Source organism: Otolemur garnettii, unplaced genomic scaffold, assembly GCF_000181295.1.
Source record: "Otolemur garnettii isolate 467f Iridium unplaced genomic scaffold, OtoGar3 scaffold00174, whole genome shotgun sequence".
Lineage (NCBI taxonomy): Eukaryota > Metazoa > Chordata > Mammalia > Primates > Galagidae > Otolemur > Otolemur garnettii.
The window spans coordinates 3,218,650-3,239,405 of record NW_003852569.1 but is presented as its reverse complement, the minus strand read 5'-3'; the positions used below and the strand labels follow the sequence as shown (position 1 = coordinate 3,239,405).

Genomic DNA, 20,756 nt, shown 5'->3' with positions numbered 1-20,756 from the left:
CTTCTTCATATGCACCCAGGAATGCATACAATTGCATAGCTGATTTATTTTCCCAGCCAAAAAACATAAGAGAAAAAGGAAAATCGGGCCACAATAGGTATTCCAGTTTAAAGCTCTTAGAAATGGCTCTGGCCAGAGCATAAGCTGTCCAGACTTGTGCTTTGTGCAAAATGCAAAGGAGCCCCCTGCTGTGTCCACAGTCTCCCCCCCTCCACACACACTTAAAGAACAGAGTTGGGCCAAGGAAAGGGAGAAATCCAAAGACAGATCAGCTAATTGGGAGTAATCTGTGATCTGTGGTTACAGCTCACTAAAATATATTTCTCTAACTATCTTTTAATAAATTGTCCCTAACCCCCATCCCATATTTCAACATCAGTCCTAATATCAAAAATATCTTTTCTTACAAAGTATTTTTTGTTACTATGTATTTTAATAAACTAACCACAGATTACGGTCAGCTATGGCTTAACAAAAGAAGCCAGGATGTTAAATTCATTCTCCAAAAGTAGAGAGAAAAGAGAAAGAATCACTTAAGTAGGAAAAAAAAAATTACTTTTTAAAATGTTTTTGCTTTGGGGGTCTTTTTGTTGTTTTCCTTAAAAAAAATTAGTCAATAAAATAAGTTGCTTTCTACAGAAATGCAGCAGCCAGTTACTACAGAGGATGGTAGTGCTCTATTTAGGTTTTTGGTTTTGTTTGAAACAGTCTGGGTAAACATCTGTCCTTCCCTCAGCCTTCCCTAAGGTGCACTCCAAGTCCAATATATGGTTATTGCTAAGTAGTTAAAAAATAGATTACTTCTGCACCAGTCCAGGAGAAAGTCTCACACACACACACATACACACCTGCTCTTCTCATCACTCTCTTCCCTTCCTGAGAGGGAACTTATTTTTTTAATAAAATTAAAGTCTTTTATAAAAAATTCACAACCTTCTTAGCTGAGTTCAGCCTTCAAAAAGGATGAGGAAAAGATAGGGGCCAATCTTCTCTTAAACTAGAACTGATGACAGGTACCTGTTTAGCAGAAAATAAAACTTAAGAGGAAAAGGATTCCCCTTTCAAGTTCCTCCCTTTGCCATCTCAATAAACTGTGATTTAAGCTACCCCCCTCTTAACAAGCACCCATAAGCACACATTTCTGACTGTCTTTTCAGATCCCTCAAGAGGAATAATTTATACAACCCTAATTTCTATTTAAATCAATAGCAAATTTGTCCAATTTCCAAGTTTCCCTCCACATTCCCAATTCCATCACCATGTGCTTTTTCCCTCTCCCTAACCTAGAAGACTTCGGTCTATTTTTTTCTTTTATTGACTGAGAACCTCCTTTGCCTGTTCCTCCTCCCAATTTCTGCCCACCTCCCCCTACACACAACAAATCTTTCCTTACTACTTTCCCTTAGCTTCCAGACAGGACCCAAGGGGTTGTAAGACAGAATTACCATCTCCCTGCTCCCCCCCTACCTCCTTAGTCCCATCCAGTCAACCTCTGCAAAGGAATAGTACAGCCCTTGAGGTGCTGTTCAGCCCTGACCTGCTCTTGCCAGCCTGGCAGCACTCCAGCGCACACACACCTAAAAGTTTCCAGCCAGGCTCCCATAAACATTACTGCATTTGCCCCGTCAACATGGGGGCTGGGTCTTGATGAGCCAATTAGTTGAGCTTAACCTTCTTTGTTTAGCCCCCTTGCCCTCCAAGGTGCCAACCATTCAGAACCTGTGCACCAGTAGCTCCCCACCCGGTTCACGTTCCCGTCTCCTCAGTTCTTCCCTGTAACAGCAGGAACAAAAGTTGTTTGTCTCGGGGTGTCCGTAGAAGCTGCAGTTCGGTTGTTTGCACTTGGTTTGGGTTGGGGGAAGCCCCTGGGGACCTCCAGCCCATCCATCTGGCTCAGGGGGCTCTCTATAGCCGTTGCTATAGGAATCAGCCACACGGAAGGGGGATGGTAACAATGCACCCCTGTGAACTCCATCCTTGGAGTGACTGCCTGGCTCCAGAGAAGGGATGCTGTCCTGGTGGGGGTAGGGTCGCCCAGGAGGGCACTGTCTGGGGAAGGTGGCATATGGTGGTAGGCCCCCCCCACATGGACCCCCTGCCAGCTGCCTCCGGGGTTCCTGGCAGTGGACTCCACTCCCAGAAGGTCGAGGGATAGTAAAGCCCCCAGGATAACCAGTAGAGAATGCCATTGTCTTGGACTCTGCTGGGGGGGCAGTCAGCTGCTCCTCCCCGACATCTGGCTCTGGCTTTTTGGCTGGAGGAGGCCCACTCCCTACTACTCCATTCATGACCTTCCTCTCTGCCTCCTTCTGCTTCTGTTCTGCCAGGAATCTCTCCTCAGCATCAGAAAGATAGCGCTGGATCATCTCCTCCTGATATTGGTGACGATGACCCATCTTCAGGGTTCCAACAAAAATAAACTTCCCCTCCCCTTGCATTGCAGTCCTCATGATGCTCAGGCTTTGCGTCACCTCCCGGCTATACTTGCTCCCTCCATTACCAACAGACTCAGCTGTGGCCTTCTCAGATGCAGGCCCATCCCCAGCTGCCTCTTCCTTGCCACCTTTCCAGCTCTTTAGTGAGTTTTTCTTTTTCTTCTCCAGTGTCTCAGTGCCACTGCTCACCCCTGACCCTGTCCCTGCCCCTCCCGGCTTAGACCCCTTGCTGTGCATCAGGCCGCCCATGTTTTTCTTGAGCTTGCTGCCCAAGGTCTTGCCAAAGCTGCCCAGTTTGTTAGCCACAGAATCTGCTCTCCTTTTGTCCTTCTCCCGATCTCTCTTGGACTTCTCTTTCCGCCTGCTGCCCTCGTTGCTAGTAGAACTGCTGCCAACTGACTCCTTGTCTGATTCCCCAGACTCAGGAGTTGACCGGGGCTCATCACCAGCTGATGCTGTGGGGGACTCAGGCTGGGCCAAAGGAGCCTGGAAGAGATAAAAACAGTGTTGACAGTTATCCCATTGGTCTGAGTTAGGGAAGCCCCCAGGGGTCTCTTGCCCATCTAGCTCAAGGAGCTCCCTCCAGCCAGTGCTATAGAGACTGGCCATGTGGAAGGGTGGTAACACTCTTAAGAACATCATCCCTGGAGGGACTGCCTTGCTCCAGAGAAGAGTTGCTGTCATGATGGGGGATGGGTCACCCAGCAGGGCACTGTTGTTCCTAGCTCCAGTCAGCTCTCTTTGTGGGCCAAGGAAAGACATATCTAACATCTGACTTTTATCTCACCCACTGCAGTTCGACTCCCTTCTGTAATAAGGAGATGTCAAAAGGAAAACTTGATTGTTCTTCTACAGCAATGAGCAATCACACAATACATAGCCTCTGGGAGGCTATATCACACAATACATATCGTCTGGGAGGCCCAGACAATACAATATTCTTTATTATATATTTCTCTATGCCAAATTCTGCTCAAAATTAACCTCAAGGAAATCCTGACTAACCACAATAAACCAGGCCTAACCACTTTTGCATCTCCTCAACTCTTTTACACTCAGCACTGGAGTTTATCAATTTGTCCTTACTTCTGTGTTCCCATTCTCGCTCAGAAGCCAGGGGATCGGGCTCTCTTTAAGCTATGTATATTCTGTCTCCTTCTGGTGCCCCCCTAAAGAGATCTGTCTGCAGAGAGCTTATAACAAAGTAATGACAATCTCAAGTTTAACAAAGAAAGTCCAGAAAACTTTTTTTAAAGAATGTGTTTTAGTATCAGGAAGCAGAGCCTGGTTGGAGAGGAGATGTGGAAAACAGGAAGTGTGACATATTTTAACCCTTAATCATAAGCTCAGAACGGATTCAGACGACCACCACCAGATCTTCTTCTCCATGTCACTGAACATGAGGTCACAAAAAGGCAGTTGTGGGAGGGTTTTCACCTGTGCATCTGAGGACAGTGGGATCCACTTCACATTCATGTAGCTATGCAGCAGGTGCAATTTGACCTCCAGGGACAGAATTACACTGTGAAAGGAGAAGAAAAGAAAACCTGTGTGACTTTATGCAAGCAAAGCAGTGTGATAGATATAGTTGGGAAGAAGGGTGGGAAAAGGCTTGGGACTCAAACAGGGTTGTGTCTGAATTATAGTTCTACCAATTAATAAGCTTTCTGACCCTGAGCAAGTCACTTCAACTCCCTGAAACTCAGCTGGGGTCAATAATGGGTATAAATAATAATATCTATTCTGGGAGATTGTTGTGAAGATTAAAATATTATTTGGAAAGGGACCAGCACAGTGTCTAGAAAATAGGAAATACTAAACAGTGGCCATTATTATTCTTACTGTAAATATTACATAGAAGAAGCTTTTGGTTTTGATAATCCGTCAACTCTGGATTTTTAAATCAAACCCTCTTAGCTGAGACCCAGTTGTAGAAGCCCAGAGAAGGAAGCAGGCGGTAAGAGTTCAAGGAGGAGCTTTTACATTTATACTCTTTTCACAGGGAAGCTGTGCGCAGGAAGAAGGCTTAACAAGGTATAAGGAAGCAGAATAGGGGTGGGAGTGGAAAAGAAAATATTTTTCTTGCTCTATTTAAATATCAGAAAAGCAAAAACCAGCTTGACATGGTAGCTCATACCTATAATCCTAGCACTCTGGGAGGCCGAGGCAAGTGGACTGTCTGAGCTCAAGAGTTTGAGACAGAGCCTGAGAAAGAATAAGAGCCTGACTGTAAAAATAGCCATGTTTTAGGCAGTGCCTGTGGCTCAGTGAGTAGGGCGCCAGTCCCAACCGCCAACAAAAAATAGCTGGGTGTGTGACAGGCACCTGTAGTCCCAGCTACTCGGGAGGCTGAGGCAAGAGAATCGCCTAAGCCCGAGAGCTGGAGGTTGCTGTGAACTGTGACACCACAGCACTCTACCAAGGGCAATAAAGTGAGACTCTGTCTCTAAAAAAAAAATTGCCAGGTTTCATGGTGCGTGCCTGTAAGTCCCGGCTACTTGGGAGGCTGAGGCAAGAGGATCGCTTGAGCCCAAGAGTTTGAGATTGCTGTGAGCTATGACACCAAGGCAAAAAGACTCTGTCTTAAAAAAAAGGGGGGGGGGGGCTCAGCATCTATAGCTCAACCGGCTAAGGCGCCAGCCACATACACCTAAGGTGGCGGGTTCAAATCCCCAGCCCAGACCCGCCAAACAACAATGACGGCTGCAACCAAAAAATAGCCAGGCGTTGTGGCGGGCGCCTGTGGTCCCAGCTATTTGGGAGGCGGAGGCAGGAGACTCGCTTGAGCCCAGGAGTTGGAGGTTGCTGTGAGCTGTAATGCCACGGCACTCTACCCAGGGGGACAGCTTGAGGCTCTGTCTCAAAAAAAAAAAGGGGGGGGTAGAGATCCCATCACTACTAAAAATAGAAAAACTAGCCAAGCCTTGTGGCAAGTGCCTATAGTCCCAGAGACTCCAGTGGAGGCTGAGGCAAGAGGATTGCTTGACCCCAAGAGTTTGAGGTTGCTGTGAATTGTGATGCCACAGCATTCTACCCACTTTTGCATCTCCTCAAGGGCAACAGAGTGAGACTCTGTCTTAAGGAAAAAAAAGGTCAACAGAGTAAGACTCTGTCTCAAGAAAAAAAAAAAAGAGGGTGATGCCTGTGCCTCAGTGGGTAGAGCCAGCCCCATATACTGAGGGTGGCAGGTTCGAATCTGGCCCTGGCCAAACTGCAACAAAAAATAGCCAGGCGTTGTGGTAGCCTGTAGTCCCAGCTACTTGGGAGGCTGAGGCAAGAGAATTGCCTAAGCCCAAGAGCTGGAGGTTGCTGTGAACTGTGATGCCAGAGCACTCTACCCAGGGCAACAAAGTGTAAAAAAAAAAAAAAAAAGAATTTGATTATCTTGATTTTCTAATCATTGTTTTGGGGATTCTGGGATGTATCTGTGTAGAAACATTCTTCCTATTATAAGAAAAGAACAAATTGAAATCCCAGGATTCCCATCTGTTTCACAGAGAGAAAAAGCACCTGCACGATGCAAAAGTCCTAGTGCCCAACCTGCCTTCAACCTCTCCATCTTCCCAAAGAAGCTGGAATTACAATGCAACTGTCTTGCCTCTGAGCTGAGGAAAAACACCTGGGAAATGGATACTGCATGTGAAAGAGATTCCAGCCACAAAGCAGATGAAGAGGCTAAGCCTGCCTCACCTGGCCAATCGGATGTTGTCATTGTCATCTCTTCCCCACTCCCAGCCCTTTCCAGGGTCCACAGAAAAGTGCAAGGGCAGCAGCTTATGCTCTGAATCTGTAAGTGGGATCACAGCTGTGGAGGGAAAAAAACAGACCATTAAGGAGTCTCCTTCAGGGGAAGGCAGCTGAACACAGGATTACTTTCCTAAAACCATACTACAGGCCTCTAATTGTAGTCACCTTTCAATTCTTTCCTATAACTTGCCCCTGGCATTAAAACCAGTTGGCTAGTTTTTCCCTACCACCCAGCATACAAGTTAGGCCACAAACCCATGACTCCCACATCAAATAATGTTTTTAATGTTATTGACAATTAATGTGTATTCAGGGAATTCAAAGTCATTATTATGACAAATGCCGAAATCTCTTAGAAGGGCATATAACCTTAATACCTAAGTCCTTTACTTCAGAACAAGGATTAGAGGCCATTTTTCTTTTACCCCAACCATTTTTGTTTTGTTTAATGAAAGCCCTGGTATATGTTATATTTTTAGTGAAACAGTATCAACATACATGGTCTGGGTTTGCATGTCACTTAATTCTTTCCTCTTACATTAGCTCTCATTTCCATGTTTTCAAGTGAAAATAATGCAGACCAAAGACACTTCATTCAGCACCTTGTTCTTTGGCATTCTCCTTCTGCTCCATGGACACAAGTGCAGAGAAGTGGGCCTGATCATAGGCGAGCACCAGAGGGGAGCGGTGACACTGGTTGACTGGGACCTCCAACGGCAGATAGATTCCCCCAAAGGGAATAGGGGCAAAAGCTGCAGGAAGCCACAAAGATTACCAATAAGGCTATGTTCTTGCCTAGTGGACAATCCCTCCAACTTAGCTCTGTCAACAGAGTCCTCCTTTCACTCTATCTTGTTTAATAATTCTTTCCTGAGAAGATTTATCAACTAACCTCAAGTGCTTTTCTCTGAATCTCTTGAGAATTCTGCATTGTTCTCATTTACATTTTGTCTATATATCCCCTTTCCTCCCTCCTCCCAGTGCTTATTCCAAGGCTCTGTGAAAAGAGGGTGCTAAGGGTAGAGTGAGTACTGACTGGCTGACTCACCTTCCCCTCCAGAGTCTCTCAGCATGGTGTCTGCTACAACAACTATGGGCCTCCTAAGCACATGAGCAAGGACAAAGACGTGGAACTCTTCTAGGCTCTCATACACAGGCTCTTCTGAACTTTCCACCCTAGAATGGCAGGAGGGAAGAGAATGAAAGGACGCAGTGGAAAGAGAGGGGAAAAAACAAGAGATCCCTTAAGACCAGTTCTGCAGAAAGAAAAAAGAGGAAATGTTCTTTCCTGGTTTTCCAATATTAAGGCTGCCACAGATACAGCTGATTACTTTATGCTTCTATGGCTGTTTTTACTTCAGTTTCATAGATTAGGAAAAGAGATTCAAAGGCTTAGGGGTTAAAAGTGATGTTAGGTACTGGAGCTAATCCACATCTCTTAATATTCATCCTACTCAACAATCTCTCCCAATTCTCTTTCTCTAGTAGCTCAAAACACATAGTTTAATCCGGCTTATTCTATACACCATAACCACCCAAACATCACACTTATCATGTCTTACCAAAAACTCCAAAATTTCTCTTCTTATGTTCCCTTAAAGAACAGCTTTACCTTCCAACCATAAACCTAATCAGAAATTGTGACATATTTACTGTGCTTTATCTCTCATCTCCAATTAATCCCCTGCCTTAACCACTTCCACCTCCCACAGGTTTTGTCTGTCTCCTCTGGCCTATCTTCAGTTCACCACCTGTTTCACATGCAAGGCCCTCCTTCCTGATTACTACGTCTGCCTCTTCTCTCACTCCTACATCTTCCTCCACTCTGGGGTCATTGTGTGCAAATACAGTGTGACAAATTTGTTCCTACTACTCATATACTAAAAATTTAATGGCTTCCCAACCTCTAAAGTAGTGATTTTAAACCTATGTGCCACAAAAAAAATTTTAAAGATCATTAAATTATTTTATTTATTTATTTATTTTTGAGACAGAGCCTCCAGCTGTCCCCCCTGGGTAAAGTGCCATAGCATCACAGCTCACAGCAACCTCCAACTCCTGGGCTCAAGCGGGTCTCCTGCCTCAGCCTCCCAAGTAGCTGGGACTACAGGCACCCGCCATAATGCCTGGCTATTTTTTGGTTGCAGCCATCATTGTTCTTTGGTGGGCCCGGGTTGGATTTGAACCCGTCACCTTAGGTGTATGTGGCTGGCGCCTTAGCCACCTGAGCCACAGGCGCTGAGCCTAAATTATTTTCAAAAGAACTTCAAAGCACAGTATTTTCTTTTTCTTTTTTAGTCTTTCTTTTGATCAACATAATTTAAGTGTGCCATGAAGTTTAACTATAAGTTCAAGTGTGCCTTGATATAAAAAAGGTTGTAAAACCCTGCTCTAAGTAATGTTATTCAACATTGGGTATTTGTAATAAACATGGATTTCTGGGCCTTACCTCAGTCCAATTCAACTGGACTTTCTTGGCATGTAGGTACAGAAATCTGTTTGCTGTTGTTTTTGTACTTTTGTTTTTAAAGAAACAGGATCTCTTGTCAGCCGGGCTGGAGTGTAGTAGTGAGATCATAGCTCACTGCAATCTTGAGTTCCAAGCAATTCTCCCACTTCAACCTCCTAAGTAGCTGGGACTGCACTCTGTGCTGCCACACACAACTAATTTTTTCATTTTTTGTACAGATAGGGTCTTGCTATGTTTCCCAGGCTGATCTCAATCTCTGGGCCTCAAGCAATCCTCATACCTCATCTTCCTAAAGTGCTGGGATTATAGGCACATCCAGGTCTGGCAAAAATCTGTATTTCAAACAATTCTCCCAGATTGTTCTTATGTATAACAAAGTCTGGATAGATTATAATTTTTAACTTTCTACAGGGAATCCATAAAGTTTGAAACAAATCTTGTATATCGTATAATTTCATCCATGCTTATTTCAGTTTTGATTTCTAAAAAATAAAGCATTCCTTTTTAAACAATCCACAATACCATTAATTTCACACTTACTGAACACATAGACATTAGTTTCCCCAACTGTTTTATAATGTCCACACATTCCAGCTGGTTGATCAGTCTCTTAGGTGTCTTTAAACCTGTAAGATAGGCTTGGCATCCGTAGCTCATGGTTAGGGTGCCAGCCACATACACAGAGGTTGGTGGGTTCGAACCCAGCCCAGGTCTGCTAAACAATGACAACTACAACAAAAAAAATAGCCAGGTATTGTGGTAGGCACCTGTAGTCCCAGCTCCTTGAGAGGCTGAGGCAAGAGAATCACTTAAGCCCAAGAGTCTGAGGTTGCTGTGAGCTGTGATGCCATGGCACTCTACTGAGGGTGACATACTAAGACTCTGTCTCAAAAACAAACAAATAAAAAAAACAACCTGTAACATACTAGGTCATTTGTTCTACAGTTTCCCAAAGTCTGGATGGTATACAATTTTAATTCCTTAGCATGGCACACAAAAATATGGGCTGCCCAGCTGTATCTCTTATTTTGTGCCACATACTCTATATTCCAGTAATACTACCTGTAGTTCCTAGAACATACTATGCTATTACACACCCCTGTGCCCTTGTCATGGCTCCTCTCTTACCTTCTAACATCCTTTTAGCCCAGAGTTCCCTGGACACTGGACTGTGGGAACCCAGTGAGAATTCCATGAAGATATTTCCTCCTCCCCCACTTAGCCATACTTACCCACCACAGTTGGTTCCATTGGTACCTAGATGCATTCGGGGTTCACTTGAAGCAAGTTTGATCAGTTCATTCCATTCCTTCTGCCATTCTTCCTCTGTGTACACCAGCCCTGACTATGTGAGAGACAAGCAGGGGACATCAAGCAATTAGAGACTAGATTCTGGAGCAATACCCATTCCAACTTACTCACTGTTACCCCATTCTATGCTTTTAGCACTTGGTTATAATTGAACCACAAAGTCAAATCTCTTCTTTCTTTCAGAGTCAAGATCCATAAAAGAACAGTCTACGATCCACACTTTATTTTCCATCCTTTTTTGACCCATTGCAGTTTGCCTTCTGTTTCTGCCCTCCACCCCATCACTCACTCCTCACATACCACTTCACCTAACTGACTCTGGCAAAAGACAGTGATCTTCTAATTGTCCAATTCAGTGGGCTCTCTCTGGTTCTCATCTTTCTCTGCCTTCATGTGGCTTATTTTCCTCTGTAAGCTTTCTTCTCCTTTATCTTCCATAATTTTACTTTCTCCTATTTCTCTGAAATCTGTCTACCCCCCAAATACTGGTATGGGGTCAATGATTTTAGCCCTGGTTCCTTTTGAGATCTCTTCTAATGCCCTAATCCAGTGGTTCTCAACCTTCTTAATGCCGCAACCCTTTAATACAGTTCCTGTGGGTCGCAACCCACAGGTTGAGAACCATTGCCCTAATCTCATCCACTACCACCTATACATTCATCACTCTAGAACGTTCCTCTCCAGCCCAGATTTTGTCTTACTCTCTACACACACATATCTAGCTGCCTACTAAAGACGGCTATCTACCCATGGCTATCTCAAACTCTAAATAGTCAAAACAGAACTCCTGTTTCTTCCCCAACCCTCTCTTCTTCCTATATTCACATCTTAGCAAACAGTACCAACTAGTATCCAAACACCCTAGCTAGAAACCAAAGAGTTATCTAAGACCAACTCCTTCCACACTTGCATCCCTCACTCAGCAATTGTTTAACACATGAACTACTATAATGTACCCCTAACTGGTTTCACTACCTCCAACCTTGTATTCTTCTGATCTATTTTCTACAATGCTACTGGAAAATGTTTTCTCATATTAAAATCTAATGATGTTTGCTTCCTGCTACAAATTCTTTTTAAAAACTTCATTGCTTATTAGATATAATTTAAATTCCTTATTTGTTATAAAGCCACTTCTCTAGTCCGATATCTCACTAAACTAGCTGTAGTTTCTGAAACGTACCATGCTGTTTTATAACTCTGAGCTTTTGTCTAAGTTGTTCCTTCTGCCTAAAACAGCCTGCCCTCTATCCATCTGGTGAACAATTTCTTAACTTACAGGACAGAACTCAGATAACACTCCTCTGCATGCTATCTCCTAAACCTTTCTGGTAGATAAGCTACTCCTTCCTTTGTACCCTCTCTCCCCAACTGCTTTGCAGACTTCTATCATAGAAGTTATACATGTTACATTTTGTTGCAATTTTTTTTAACATGTCCATTTTCTACTATTACTCTTACTCTTGTTTTATGCAATTTGCCTAGAGCCTATTACATAATCAGTAATCATAAACACATGCTAAGTAAAACTATAATGTTTATCAAAGGAGAATGTGTGGTGGTGCAGGCAATTTTAAAATATACTGGCTGTAGGATGTATATGATGATTTAGGAAACAAGTTTACCTTATTAATCATATTTGGCTGACATTAGTATTAAAATGAGTTCACAATGGAAACACAAGGAGCACTGGGAACAAATTTAATAGGAATTAAATAACTATTGTGAGCACATTTTACTTCAATTATAAGAAAATTACAAACCTATGTCCCATTTGTAAAAATTCTATCACAAATAGTATTTCAATTAAGGACAAAGAGACAATGCATACATTATGTATGGGTGCTCAAGTCAATGTGATATACACACCCAGGAGGATGGGTCTACCCTTCCTCGCTCTTATTTCTGCTTCCCGTTGTAATACACACAGCCACTAGGTGGTGCACTCTTCTAGCCTTTTTTTTTTGAGACAGAGCCTCAAGCTGTCCCGTAGGGTGCCATGGCATCACAGCTCACAGCAACCTCCAACTCCTGGGCTCAAGCGAGTCTCCGGCCTCAGCCTCCCAAGTAGCTGGGACCACAGGCGCCCGCCACAATGCCTGGCTATTTTTTGGTTGCAGCCATCATTGTTGTTTGGTGGGCTCGGGCTGGATTCAAACCCGCCACCTTAGGTGTATGTAGCTGGCGCCTTACCCACTTGAGCCACAGGTGCCCAGCCTCTTCTAGCCTTAACATTTAAGAAAATGGTCTTATTGAGTTTTACCACCAATTTCATCATAAAACACAAAGCCCAAGAAATCAAAACTTAGTCTGGTGTTTGGTCCTGGGGGGCTAGCTTGAGGCTCTGTCTCAAAAAAAAAAAGAAAAAAAAAAGATAATAACTACAATAGCTTCTATAACTGGAATTGAGTACAACTATTCTCTGACTATTACCATCATTTCTTTTTCTTTCTCTCTCTTTTTTTTCTTTTTTGTTTTTGAGAGAGTTTCACTATGTTACCCAAACTGTTTGAACTCCCCCTGGCTTAAAGCTATCCTCCTGCCTCAGCCCCCTAAGTAGCTGGGCTTACAGGCTAACATTTCTACCTAACAGTTGGTATGCTCTGGTTTGGCCTTTTCTTGTCTCTGCAGTGGTCTGTAAGGTTCAGGTATCATCTGAACTCAACAACAAAGAAAGTAAAGGTGACCACTGATTTACTTTGGGCCCTAAATTCTACACTGGGTCTAGCCCAAGCAAAAAAAAAAAAAGCTTTCCACAACATCCAACTCAACTTTTGGTGGTAATAAAGAATGTCATTTATGTGGCTTTGCCCCTATGACTTTATTCCCTCAGGAATCTTCTGAGGCAGATTGGCTGATGAAGGAGAGGACTCTGCTCTTGATATCATCCTACTTTTAACAACTGGATTCTTTTGTTTTTTGAGAAAGAAAAATATTCTATTTACCTATTTTTAATTTTCAGGACACAAAATTCAACATAACTAAAATAAATAAATCTCTTACTTCTATATTATTTATTGCCAGTTACGACAGAGTAAAGGCAGAAAAAAGAAGATGGAAGAAAAAGGAAAGCTTTGAAGAAATACTCCCATATTCAGTGCTAGAAACATCCAGCTATAAACGTGACAAAAACCAGATATACAAGAGCAGGAGACACAAACATAGAAGACAGACAGAAGCAGAGGAAAAGGAAATAGGGAGGCCCACTAATTGTATGTAAAGGTTTATCATTCTTGAAGGGAAACGATAAACTTTTTCTGTAAAGAGCCTGACTAAATACTTTAAGCTTTATAGGCCACACATTATGATCCTGCTGTTACATAGGAAAGCCGCTTACATACATAAACATACACAAAATGGGCAGGGCTCTGGTTTTTTTTTTTTTTTTTTTTTTTTTGAGACAGAGTCTCACTCAGTTGCCCTTAGTAGAGTGCTGTGGCATCATAGCGCACAGAAACCTCAAACTCTTCGGCTCAAGTGATCCTCTTGTCTCAGCCTCCCAGCTAGTTTTTTAGAGACAAGGTCTCGTTCTTGCTCAGGCTAGTCTCGAACTCCTGAGCCCAAGCAATCCACCCCACCTCAGCCTCCTAGAGTGCTGTGTGGTCTAACAAAACTTTTATTTTTTTTTTCTTAAAGAACAGTAAATGGGTGTCGAGGGGCATCAACCACACACACTGAGGCTGGCGGGTTGGATCCTGGCCTGGGGCGGCTGAGGCAGCAAAGAAAACTGCAACAACAACGACAACAAAAATGGCCGGACATTGTGGCAGGTGCCTGTGGTCCCAGCTGCTTGGGAGGCTGAGGCAAGAAAATTGCTTAAGCCCAGGAGTTGGAGGTTGCTGTGAGCTGTGACGCCACGGCACTCTCCCCAAGGTGACAGCTTGAGACTCTGTCTCAAAAAAAAAAAACAAAAACCAGTTGAGTTATGGGGATGGAAAGTACAAATAATCCATTATTATTTTCTTATATAAAAATAGCCTCGACATTTGCCAAATCCCTGAGGCCATTCAAATTCAATTTAACAGGGATGCTTTTAAAAACTTTAAACAAAACAAAAGATATGAAAAACAAATGGTATATATGTCCATTTCTATAAAGGTTGAAAATATATGTCCTTAAAAATTGGTCTAGCCTCAGTGCCCATGCTCGGTTAGGATGCTGGCCACATGCACAGGGATGGTGGATTCAGACTCAGCCAGGGCCTGCTAAACAACAAAGATAACAATAACAAAAAAATAGCTGGGCATTGTGGCAGGCGCCTGTAGTCCCAGCTACCTGAGACTTAAGCCCAAGAGTTTAAGGTTGCTGTGAGCTATGAGCTGTGACACCACAGCACTCTACCAAGGGTGACATAGTGAGACTGTTTCAAAAAAATAAATTGTTGTAGCCTCATTTCAAGCAAAAAAACAAAATATAAAAATCCTGGCTTGGCACCTGTAGCTCAGCAGCTAAGGCGCCAGCCACATACACCAGGGCTGGCAGGTTTGAACCGGACCAGGGCCTGTCAAACAACAATAACAACTACAGAAACAACAACAACAAAAATAGCTGGGTGATATGGCGAGTGCCTGTAGTCCCAACTACTTGGGAGGCTGAGGCAAGAGAATCACTTAAAGCCTAAGAATTTGAGGTTGCTATGAGCTGTGACGCCACAGCACTCTACCAAGGGTGAAATAATGAGACTCTGTCTTCAAAAAAAAAAAAATCCCCTGTGGAACTGTCATACTTCATTTTGCAAAAGACTGCCACTAAAGGTTCCTGAGCACCTCTGAGGTAAAAAGCACAATGTTTGATACTTCCTATGTAGGTCTGGACTTCCTCACACCATGTCTCATGACTATAAGAAGTCATTCATCTTATGATGTTATCTGCATTTTCAACAATTTTCAGGATTATGAACGGAGTTAACAGCAACCTAAATACCTAGAAGATATTTCCTAGTGGCAGGCACGGGGTAACATTGTGAAACAAGGTGGTCTCACCCAAGCTCTCCCACCTCTTTATTCTGCTGTGTTTGCTGCCATCGCCAGCGCCTTTTCAACGCCTCTTTCTCCACTCCCTTCTCCATCAGTGCATACAAAGCTTTCCGTAGCATCAAGTCCCGATCATGGAACCCCCACATCCCTGTGGCAAGAAAGCATGACTGTAAGACACCTCACCTTGATTGAGTTCCACTTACTAATTACGATGCACAGACCCAGGCATGAAGGCTATCAGGATGAAGCACAGCTTTAAAGAAACCTGTGATTTAGGGAAGAAGTATGTAATAAAGAAAGATGTTCCTGGGCGGCACCTGTGGCTCAAAGGAGTAGAGCGCCGGCCCCATATGCCGGAGGTGGCAGGTTCAAACCCAGCCCTGGCCAAAAAAAAAAACTGCAAAAAAAGAAAAGAAAAGATGTTCCTACTCTGCAGGTTCAAAGACATCGATAACTTGAAAGTGGGGGATACATCACAACCTACAAACTCCTGACAAGAAGCTCTTACATTTCTTTAGTTTAACAAACTAAAATACAGAGCAGTAACAGGTAAAACTGGCCTGGCATGCAGCAATCAACATCAAAGCTTGAGGGATGGCTGAAAAATGGGGAATTTTTTAAAAGCTAAGGGCAAATAATACACTGACTTATAAATAGGCTTAGTAATTTAAAGTAAGTATCACAAAGCCTGCTGAAACATATCTTTTCTATATACCAGAAAAATAAATATTAAGTAGAATTTTATGGACACACACACAGAGCTATATACCTCTTGCTTAGTGTTGCTCATTATGCTTATGGGCCAGCTCTCAGAGTGAGGCCAAGCTAATTCCTGTGCTCTAATCTGTAAACAAGACTGAAAACTCAGGATAACTATTTGGGAGGCTGAGGCAAGAGAATTGCATAAGCTCAAGAGTTGGAGGTTGCTGTGAGCTGTGAAGCCACAACACTCTACCCAGGGCAACAGCGTGAGACTCTGTCTCAAAAAAAAAAAAAAAAAAAAGAAAGAAAGAAAACTCAGGATAAGGCTTGTTCCCATCTCCTCCTGTGCCAACACACACACATGACTATCATATCTACCTAAGATCAAACTGGTTGGATCAAGTCATTTACATGAGATTTGACTCAACTTCTTCCTTTTTTTTTTTTTGTATGAAAGGTTTTTACTGGTGGGGGAGGGAGGCTGCAAAGCAGCACCAAGGAGGAGAGTAAAAAAGAGAAAAGTGGAGAGAAAAGAGGGGAGAGAGATGAGGAGGGAGTGAGGAAGAGAAGAGAGAGAGGGAGAGCAGAAAGGGAGAGCGGGGAGAAGGGGAAAAAGAGAGCAACTTCCTCCTTTTTACAGGAGAACAGAGGACTGTTTTCAAGACTTACCAAGAGAGGCTGCATGCAGGAGGCAGTTTCCATCTCCAGTAGTTGCCAAAGGAAGCAGCCTCTGACAGGTGGGGTCCACACTCACCCACCAGTTTAAACGCCCTGCATAAATATGACAGTGGAGAAAAAGAAAAGGTGCAAATTATCCACGAGGCCTTTTCTGCTTCCCTATTCCTTTCTTTTTTATTTTTATTTTTTGAGACAGATTCTCACTCTGTTGCCCTCAGTAGAGTGCCCTGGCATCACAGCTCACAGCAATGTGAAACTCCTGGGCTCAGGCGATTCTCTTGCCTCATCCTCCTCCCAAGTAGCTTAGGACTACAGGTGCTCACCACAATGCCTGGCTATTTTTTGTTGTAGGTATCATTGTTGTTTAGCAGGCCTAGGCCAGATTCAAACCCACCAGCCTCGGTGTATGTGGCTGGCGCATAACCACTGTGCTATGGACACCAAGCCATGCTTCCCTATTTCTAAAACAGACTCCAAGTTACTCCTATGGGCCAGCTCTCAGAGTGATAGAGCTAACTTCCCCTAGGAAGTCGGCCCAGTATAAAACCATCACTCTCTTACTAATCTTTTAAGCTTATATCTAGTCAGTCAGAATCTAGCAAGCATGACTGGTTAGATCAGTGCGTCTTAAGTGGGGACAATTTTGTCCCAGGGGGATATTCAGCAATATCTGAAGATAAATTTGCACATCATAACTGGTGGGGAATGCTATTGGTCTCCAGGGCAGAGGCCAGCGATGCTGCTAAAAGTAATATAAGGTGCCAGGCAGCTTATATAACAAAGAATTACCTGACCCAAAATGTCAATAGTGCCATAGTAGAAACCATGAGTTATATGATGAGGCCAAGGTTTTTATTTTTTATTTTATTTTGAGACAGAGTCTCATTCTGTTGCCCTTGGTAGAGTGCCGTAGCGTCACAGCTCACAGCAACCTCCACCTCTTAGGCTTAGGCGATTCTCGTGCCTCAGCCTCCTGAGTAGCTGGGACTACAGGCGCCCACAACACTCGGCTATTTATTGGTGCAGTTTGGCTGGGGCTGGGTTTGAACTCGCCACCCTCGGTATATGGGGCCGATGCCCTACCCAGTGAGCCACAGGCGCCGCCCAAGGCCAAGGTTTTTAGTTGAAAATTGCTGGCTACTTGGTCTAGCTCTGATTCCTACTCACTAGTGGGTCAAGAGACCAGTATTTTCTACTATAGCAAAAAAGCTCAGCATAAATCCATCATCAAAGACAAAAACAACTCAAAGAATGTAAAGTACCCTCTGAATACCACTTGCATATATGAGCACACATCAGCATGTGCAAGAAAATGAGTCTCAATCCTGTGTAGTTATCCCATAATTGCCAACCCATTATTTACCATTATGAGGAAAATATTTTATGAACAATGATTAAATGTTTTCTTGAATTAATGAAAAGTCTACATACAGAAAGAAAAACTGGCTTATAACCTTACCAGCTCAGATAACTTACTAGCTTTAAATACACACACACATACACACACATATATGTATATGGTTAGGCTAGAAGATTACAAAATGAAAAATAGAAGCTTTCTTTCCAGCCCCACCTCTTCCCTCCACCTCCCTCCCAGGGAGCATATGAATACCTAAGTAGCCTTCCCACAACTCCCAGTTGCCTTACCCTCTCATATTAACTAATTTTAACAATAATTTAAGAAAAACACAATTATAAAGGTAAATAAATTGGGATAGAAAGGTTCATATAAAATTTTTTATAATTTTTAAAATTTAATTAATTTCTTTTCTTTTTTGGTGGGGTAAAACAGAGTCCCACTCTGTCATCCTGGCTAGAGTGCAGTGGCATCATCATAGCTCACTGCAACCTCAAACTTCAAGGCTCAAGCAATCTTCTTGTCTCAACCTCCCAAGTAGCTGGGACTACAGATGTGTGTCATCACACCTGGCTAATTTTTCTATTTTTTGTAGACATAGCGTATAGCACTTGTTCAGGTTGGTTTGAACTCTTGATCTCAAATCATCTTCCTGCCTTGCCTCCCATATTACAGGAGTGAGCCACCATGTCTGGCCAGGTTCATACAAATAAATGTCACTTTCAGATTTCACTACTGTACATCATCTACGGCACTGGTCCTTTCTGTTCACAGAGGTGTTCTGGAGCCAATTATAATTTGGGGTTTTGTTTTTTTTTTTCATGTACTGATTTTTAGGTATTGATTCTTAGGCTTTTCACATGTATATCTGGTTTCCCTTCCATGAAACAGGAAATTTCCAAAGTGAAGTGTCTGATCTGTACCCTTTCTCTAAATTCAAAAAGCACCTCAGTCAATACATGTTTGACTCCTGGCTTTGACAGTAATCAAATCATACACTCAGACTAGAAGCTACCCATGAGGCCCAGCCCTTCTAGTGGTGCCTACAGGTGGAGAGTAAAGGGAAGAGCATAGAAGAAGAAACACTCACTGACCTGCCTGTTCCAAGGCAACCAGCATGGACTGTTCAATGAGGTCTCTCTCTATGAAGCTGCGAAAATCTTCATTGTACACAGTGAGATCTGGAAGCTGGAAGGCACAGATGGGCATTTCCAGGGGGTGCTCACTGCTCCCCCCACCCCCACCATTGGAGGAGACATGGGACCGGGCCAGGGAAACAATGCTGGAGCTGGCGTGAGAGATGCCCCTAGACAGGCGTTTTTCTGCAATAAAAAATGGAGTCACCTTAGAATAAATTCAGCTCACTCAGAGAACTCTCCACTGATGGGTGATTCTTATCTCTTGAGTTTACATTCAGGGAAAAATGGAGTCTAAGTGGCTACTGAATTTCATGACCCCCCCCCCCGCCCTTTTTTTTTCTTTTCTTCCTTTAGTGATTCTCTCGCCCTTAGCCTCCCAAGTAGCTGGGTCTATAGGCACCCACCACAACGCCTGGCTTTTTTTGTTAGAGACGGGGTCCCACTCTGGCTCACTCCAACTCAGGATGGTCTCTCCAACCTCTGAGCTCAGGCAATCCACCTGCCTCAGCCTCCCACAGCGCTAGGACTATAGGCGTGAGCCACCATGTCCAGCTTTATGACCCCTTTTGTCAAGCCAATATAATTGGAAAAAGTCAGATAGTGGTAATTTTTGTAGGCACTCACATTAGGACAAAATACAAATTCCTCTTTCTACCTCTGTTTGGAATTTGCCTGACCTTCTTCCTCTAACTCAGTGGTTCTCAACCTTTCTAATGCTGCGGACCTTTAATACAGTTCCTGGGTCATGACCCACAATTGAGAACCACTGCTCTACTGGTGTCTTCTTCCACTTCCATTTCCCAACATGATAGGGACCCATTCATTTAACAACTTGGTCATTGTTTGGTGGGAGGAAGAAGGAATAAGAGAAATGGGGTTTCACTAGACTAGATTTAGTCAAATCTCTCTAGTAATTCTCAGGAATTTAGAAAATAACTGGATTTCCATTATAGAAAAGAAAATTAATGACAAATCTTACACATTCGAGAATTTTCTTTGTACAGTAATAACATTTATTTAAATTATTTACTACGACTTTTTTTTTAAGACAGAGTCTCATTTTGTCACCCTCAGTAGAGTGCCATGGCCTCATAGCTCACAGCAACCTCGAACTCTTGGGCTCAAGCAATCCTCTTGCCTCAGCCTCCTAAATTGCTGGGACTACAGGTACCCACCACAATACCTGCTATTTTTAGAAATGGGGGTCTCGTTCATGCTCAGGCTGGTCTCAAACTCCTAAACTCAGGCAATCCGCCTGACTCAGCCTCCCCAAGTGCTGGTATTACAGGAGTGAGCCACTGTGCCTGGCCCTACAATTTTTATTAAGATCCATATTTATCAGAAATTTACAGAAACAGTTAATTCTTAACATTCAACTGAGGAAAACAATAATGTAGGGAGTGCCACAGCAATGTAATGATAATTTGCTCAGTGTAGTATTATAAATTCATTTGCATAGCCCAAGGTATGTAATGATTTACAGATTATCAGAAGAGAACAAGGTTTCAAAAGCATGTTGGATAGCCATTCTCAAATACTTGCCAGAGATTATGCAGAAAACAATTAATTATCTAAAGTTATTTTATAGTGGTGTTATTTTTTTTTTTTAGGTATTTAGAAAATATCATATACCCACAGTAAAAAATCAAAGTATTATCAAAAGGCATAAAGTGGTTTACAAATAAATCTTCCTCTCACTCAAAATTCCTGATCCCTTTCCCAGAGGTAACCTGTTGTATGCTTCTAAAAATGTATATGCAGGCCAGGCATGGTGGCTCATGCCTGTAATTCCAGCACTCTGGGAGGCTGAGGGGGATGGTTTGCTAGAGCTCAGGAGTTCAAGACCAGCCCGAGTCAGAGTGAGTCCTAAAAAACATAGCAGGGCGTTGTGGTGGGCATCTGTTGTCCTAGCTACTCGGGAGGCTGAGGCGAAAGAATCAC

At 43.1% G+C, this 20,756-nt stretch overlaps 1 protein-coding gene across 4 annotated transcripts in view; it reads right to left on the bottom strand.

Moving 5' to 3' along the window:
- Positions 1–877: 877 nt before the first annotated feature.
- The window catches only part of OTUD7B (OTU deubiquitinase 7B), a 63,561-nt gene continuing 43,682 nt past the window's right edge, over positions 878–20,756 (bottom strand). For 2 of the 4 annotated variants that reach the window (XM_023519415.1, XM_023519414.1), the window contains 9 exons: positions 18,771–18,998; positions 16,311–16,412; positions 14,960–15,087; positions 9,885–9,997; positions 7,231–7,358; positions 6,785–6,934; positions 6,126–6,240; positions 3,873–3,957; positions 1,713–2,921 (listed from right to left, as the gene is read on the bottom strand). In XM_023519415.1, the coding sequence (XP_023375183.1) occupies positions 1,713–2,921; positions 3,873–3,957; positions 6,126–6,240; positions 6,785–6,934; positions 7,231–7,358; positions 9,885–9,997; positions 14,960–15,087; positions 16,311–16,412; positions 18,771–18,998 (2,258 nt within the window). Of the gene's footprint in view, positions 2,922–3,872; positions 3,958–6,125; positions 6,241–6,784; positions 6,935–7,230; positions 7,359–9,884; positions 9,998–14,959; positions 15,088–16,310; positions 16,413–18,770; positions 18,999–20,756 lie in introns of all 4 variants that reach the window. The other 2 variants (XM_003800415.3, XM_023519416.1) reach the window with 2 other exon arrangements.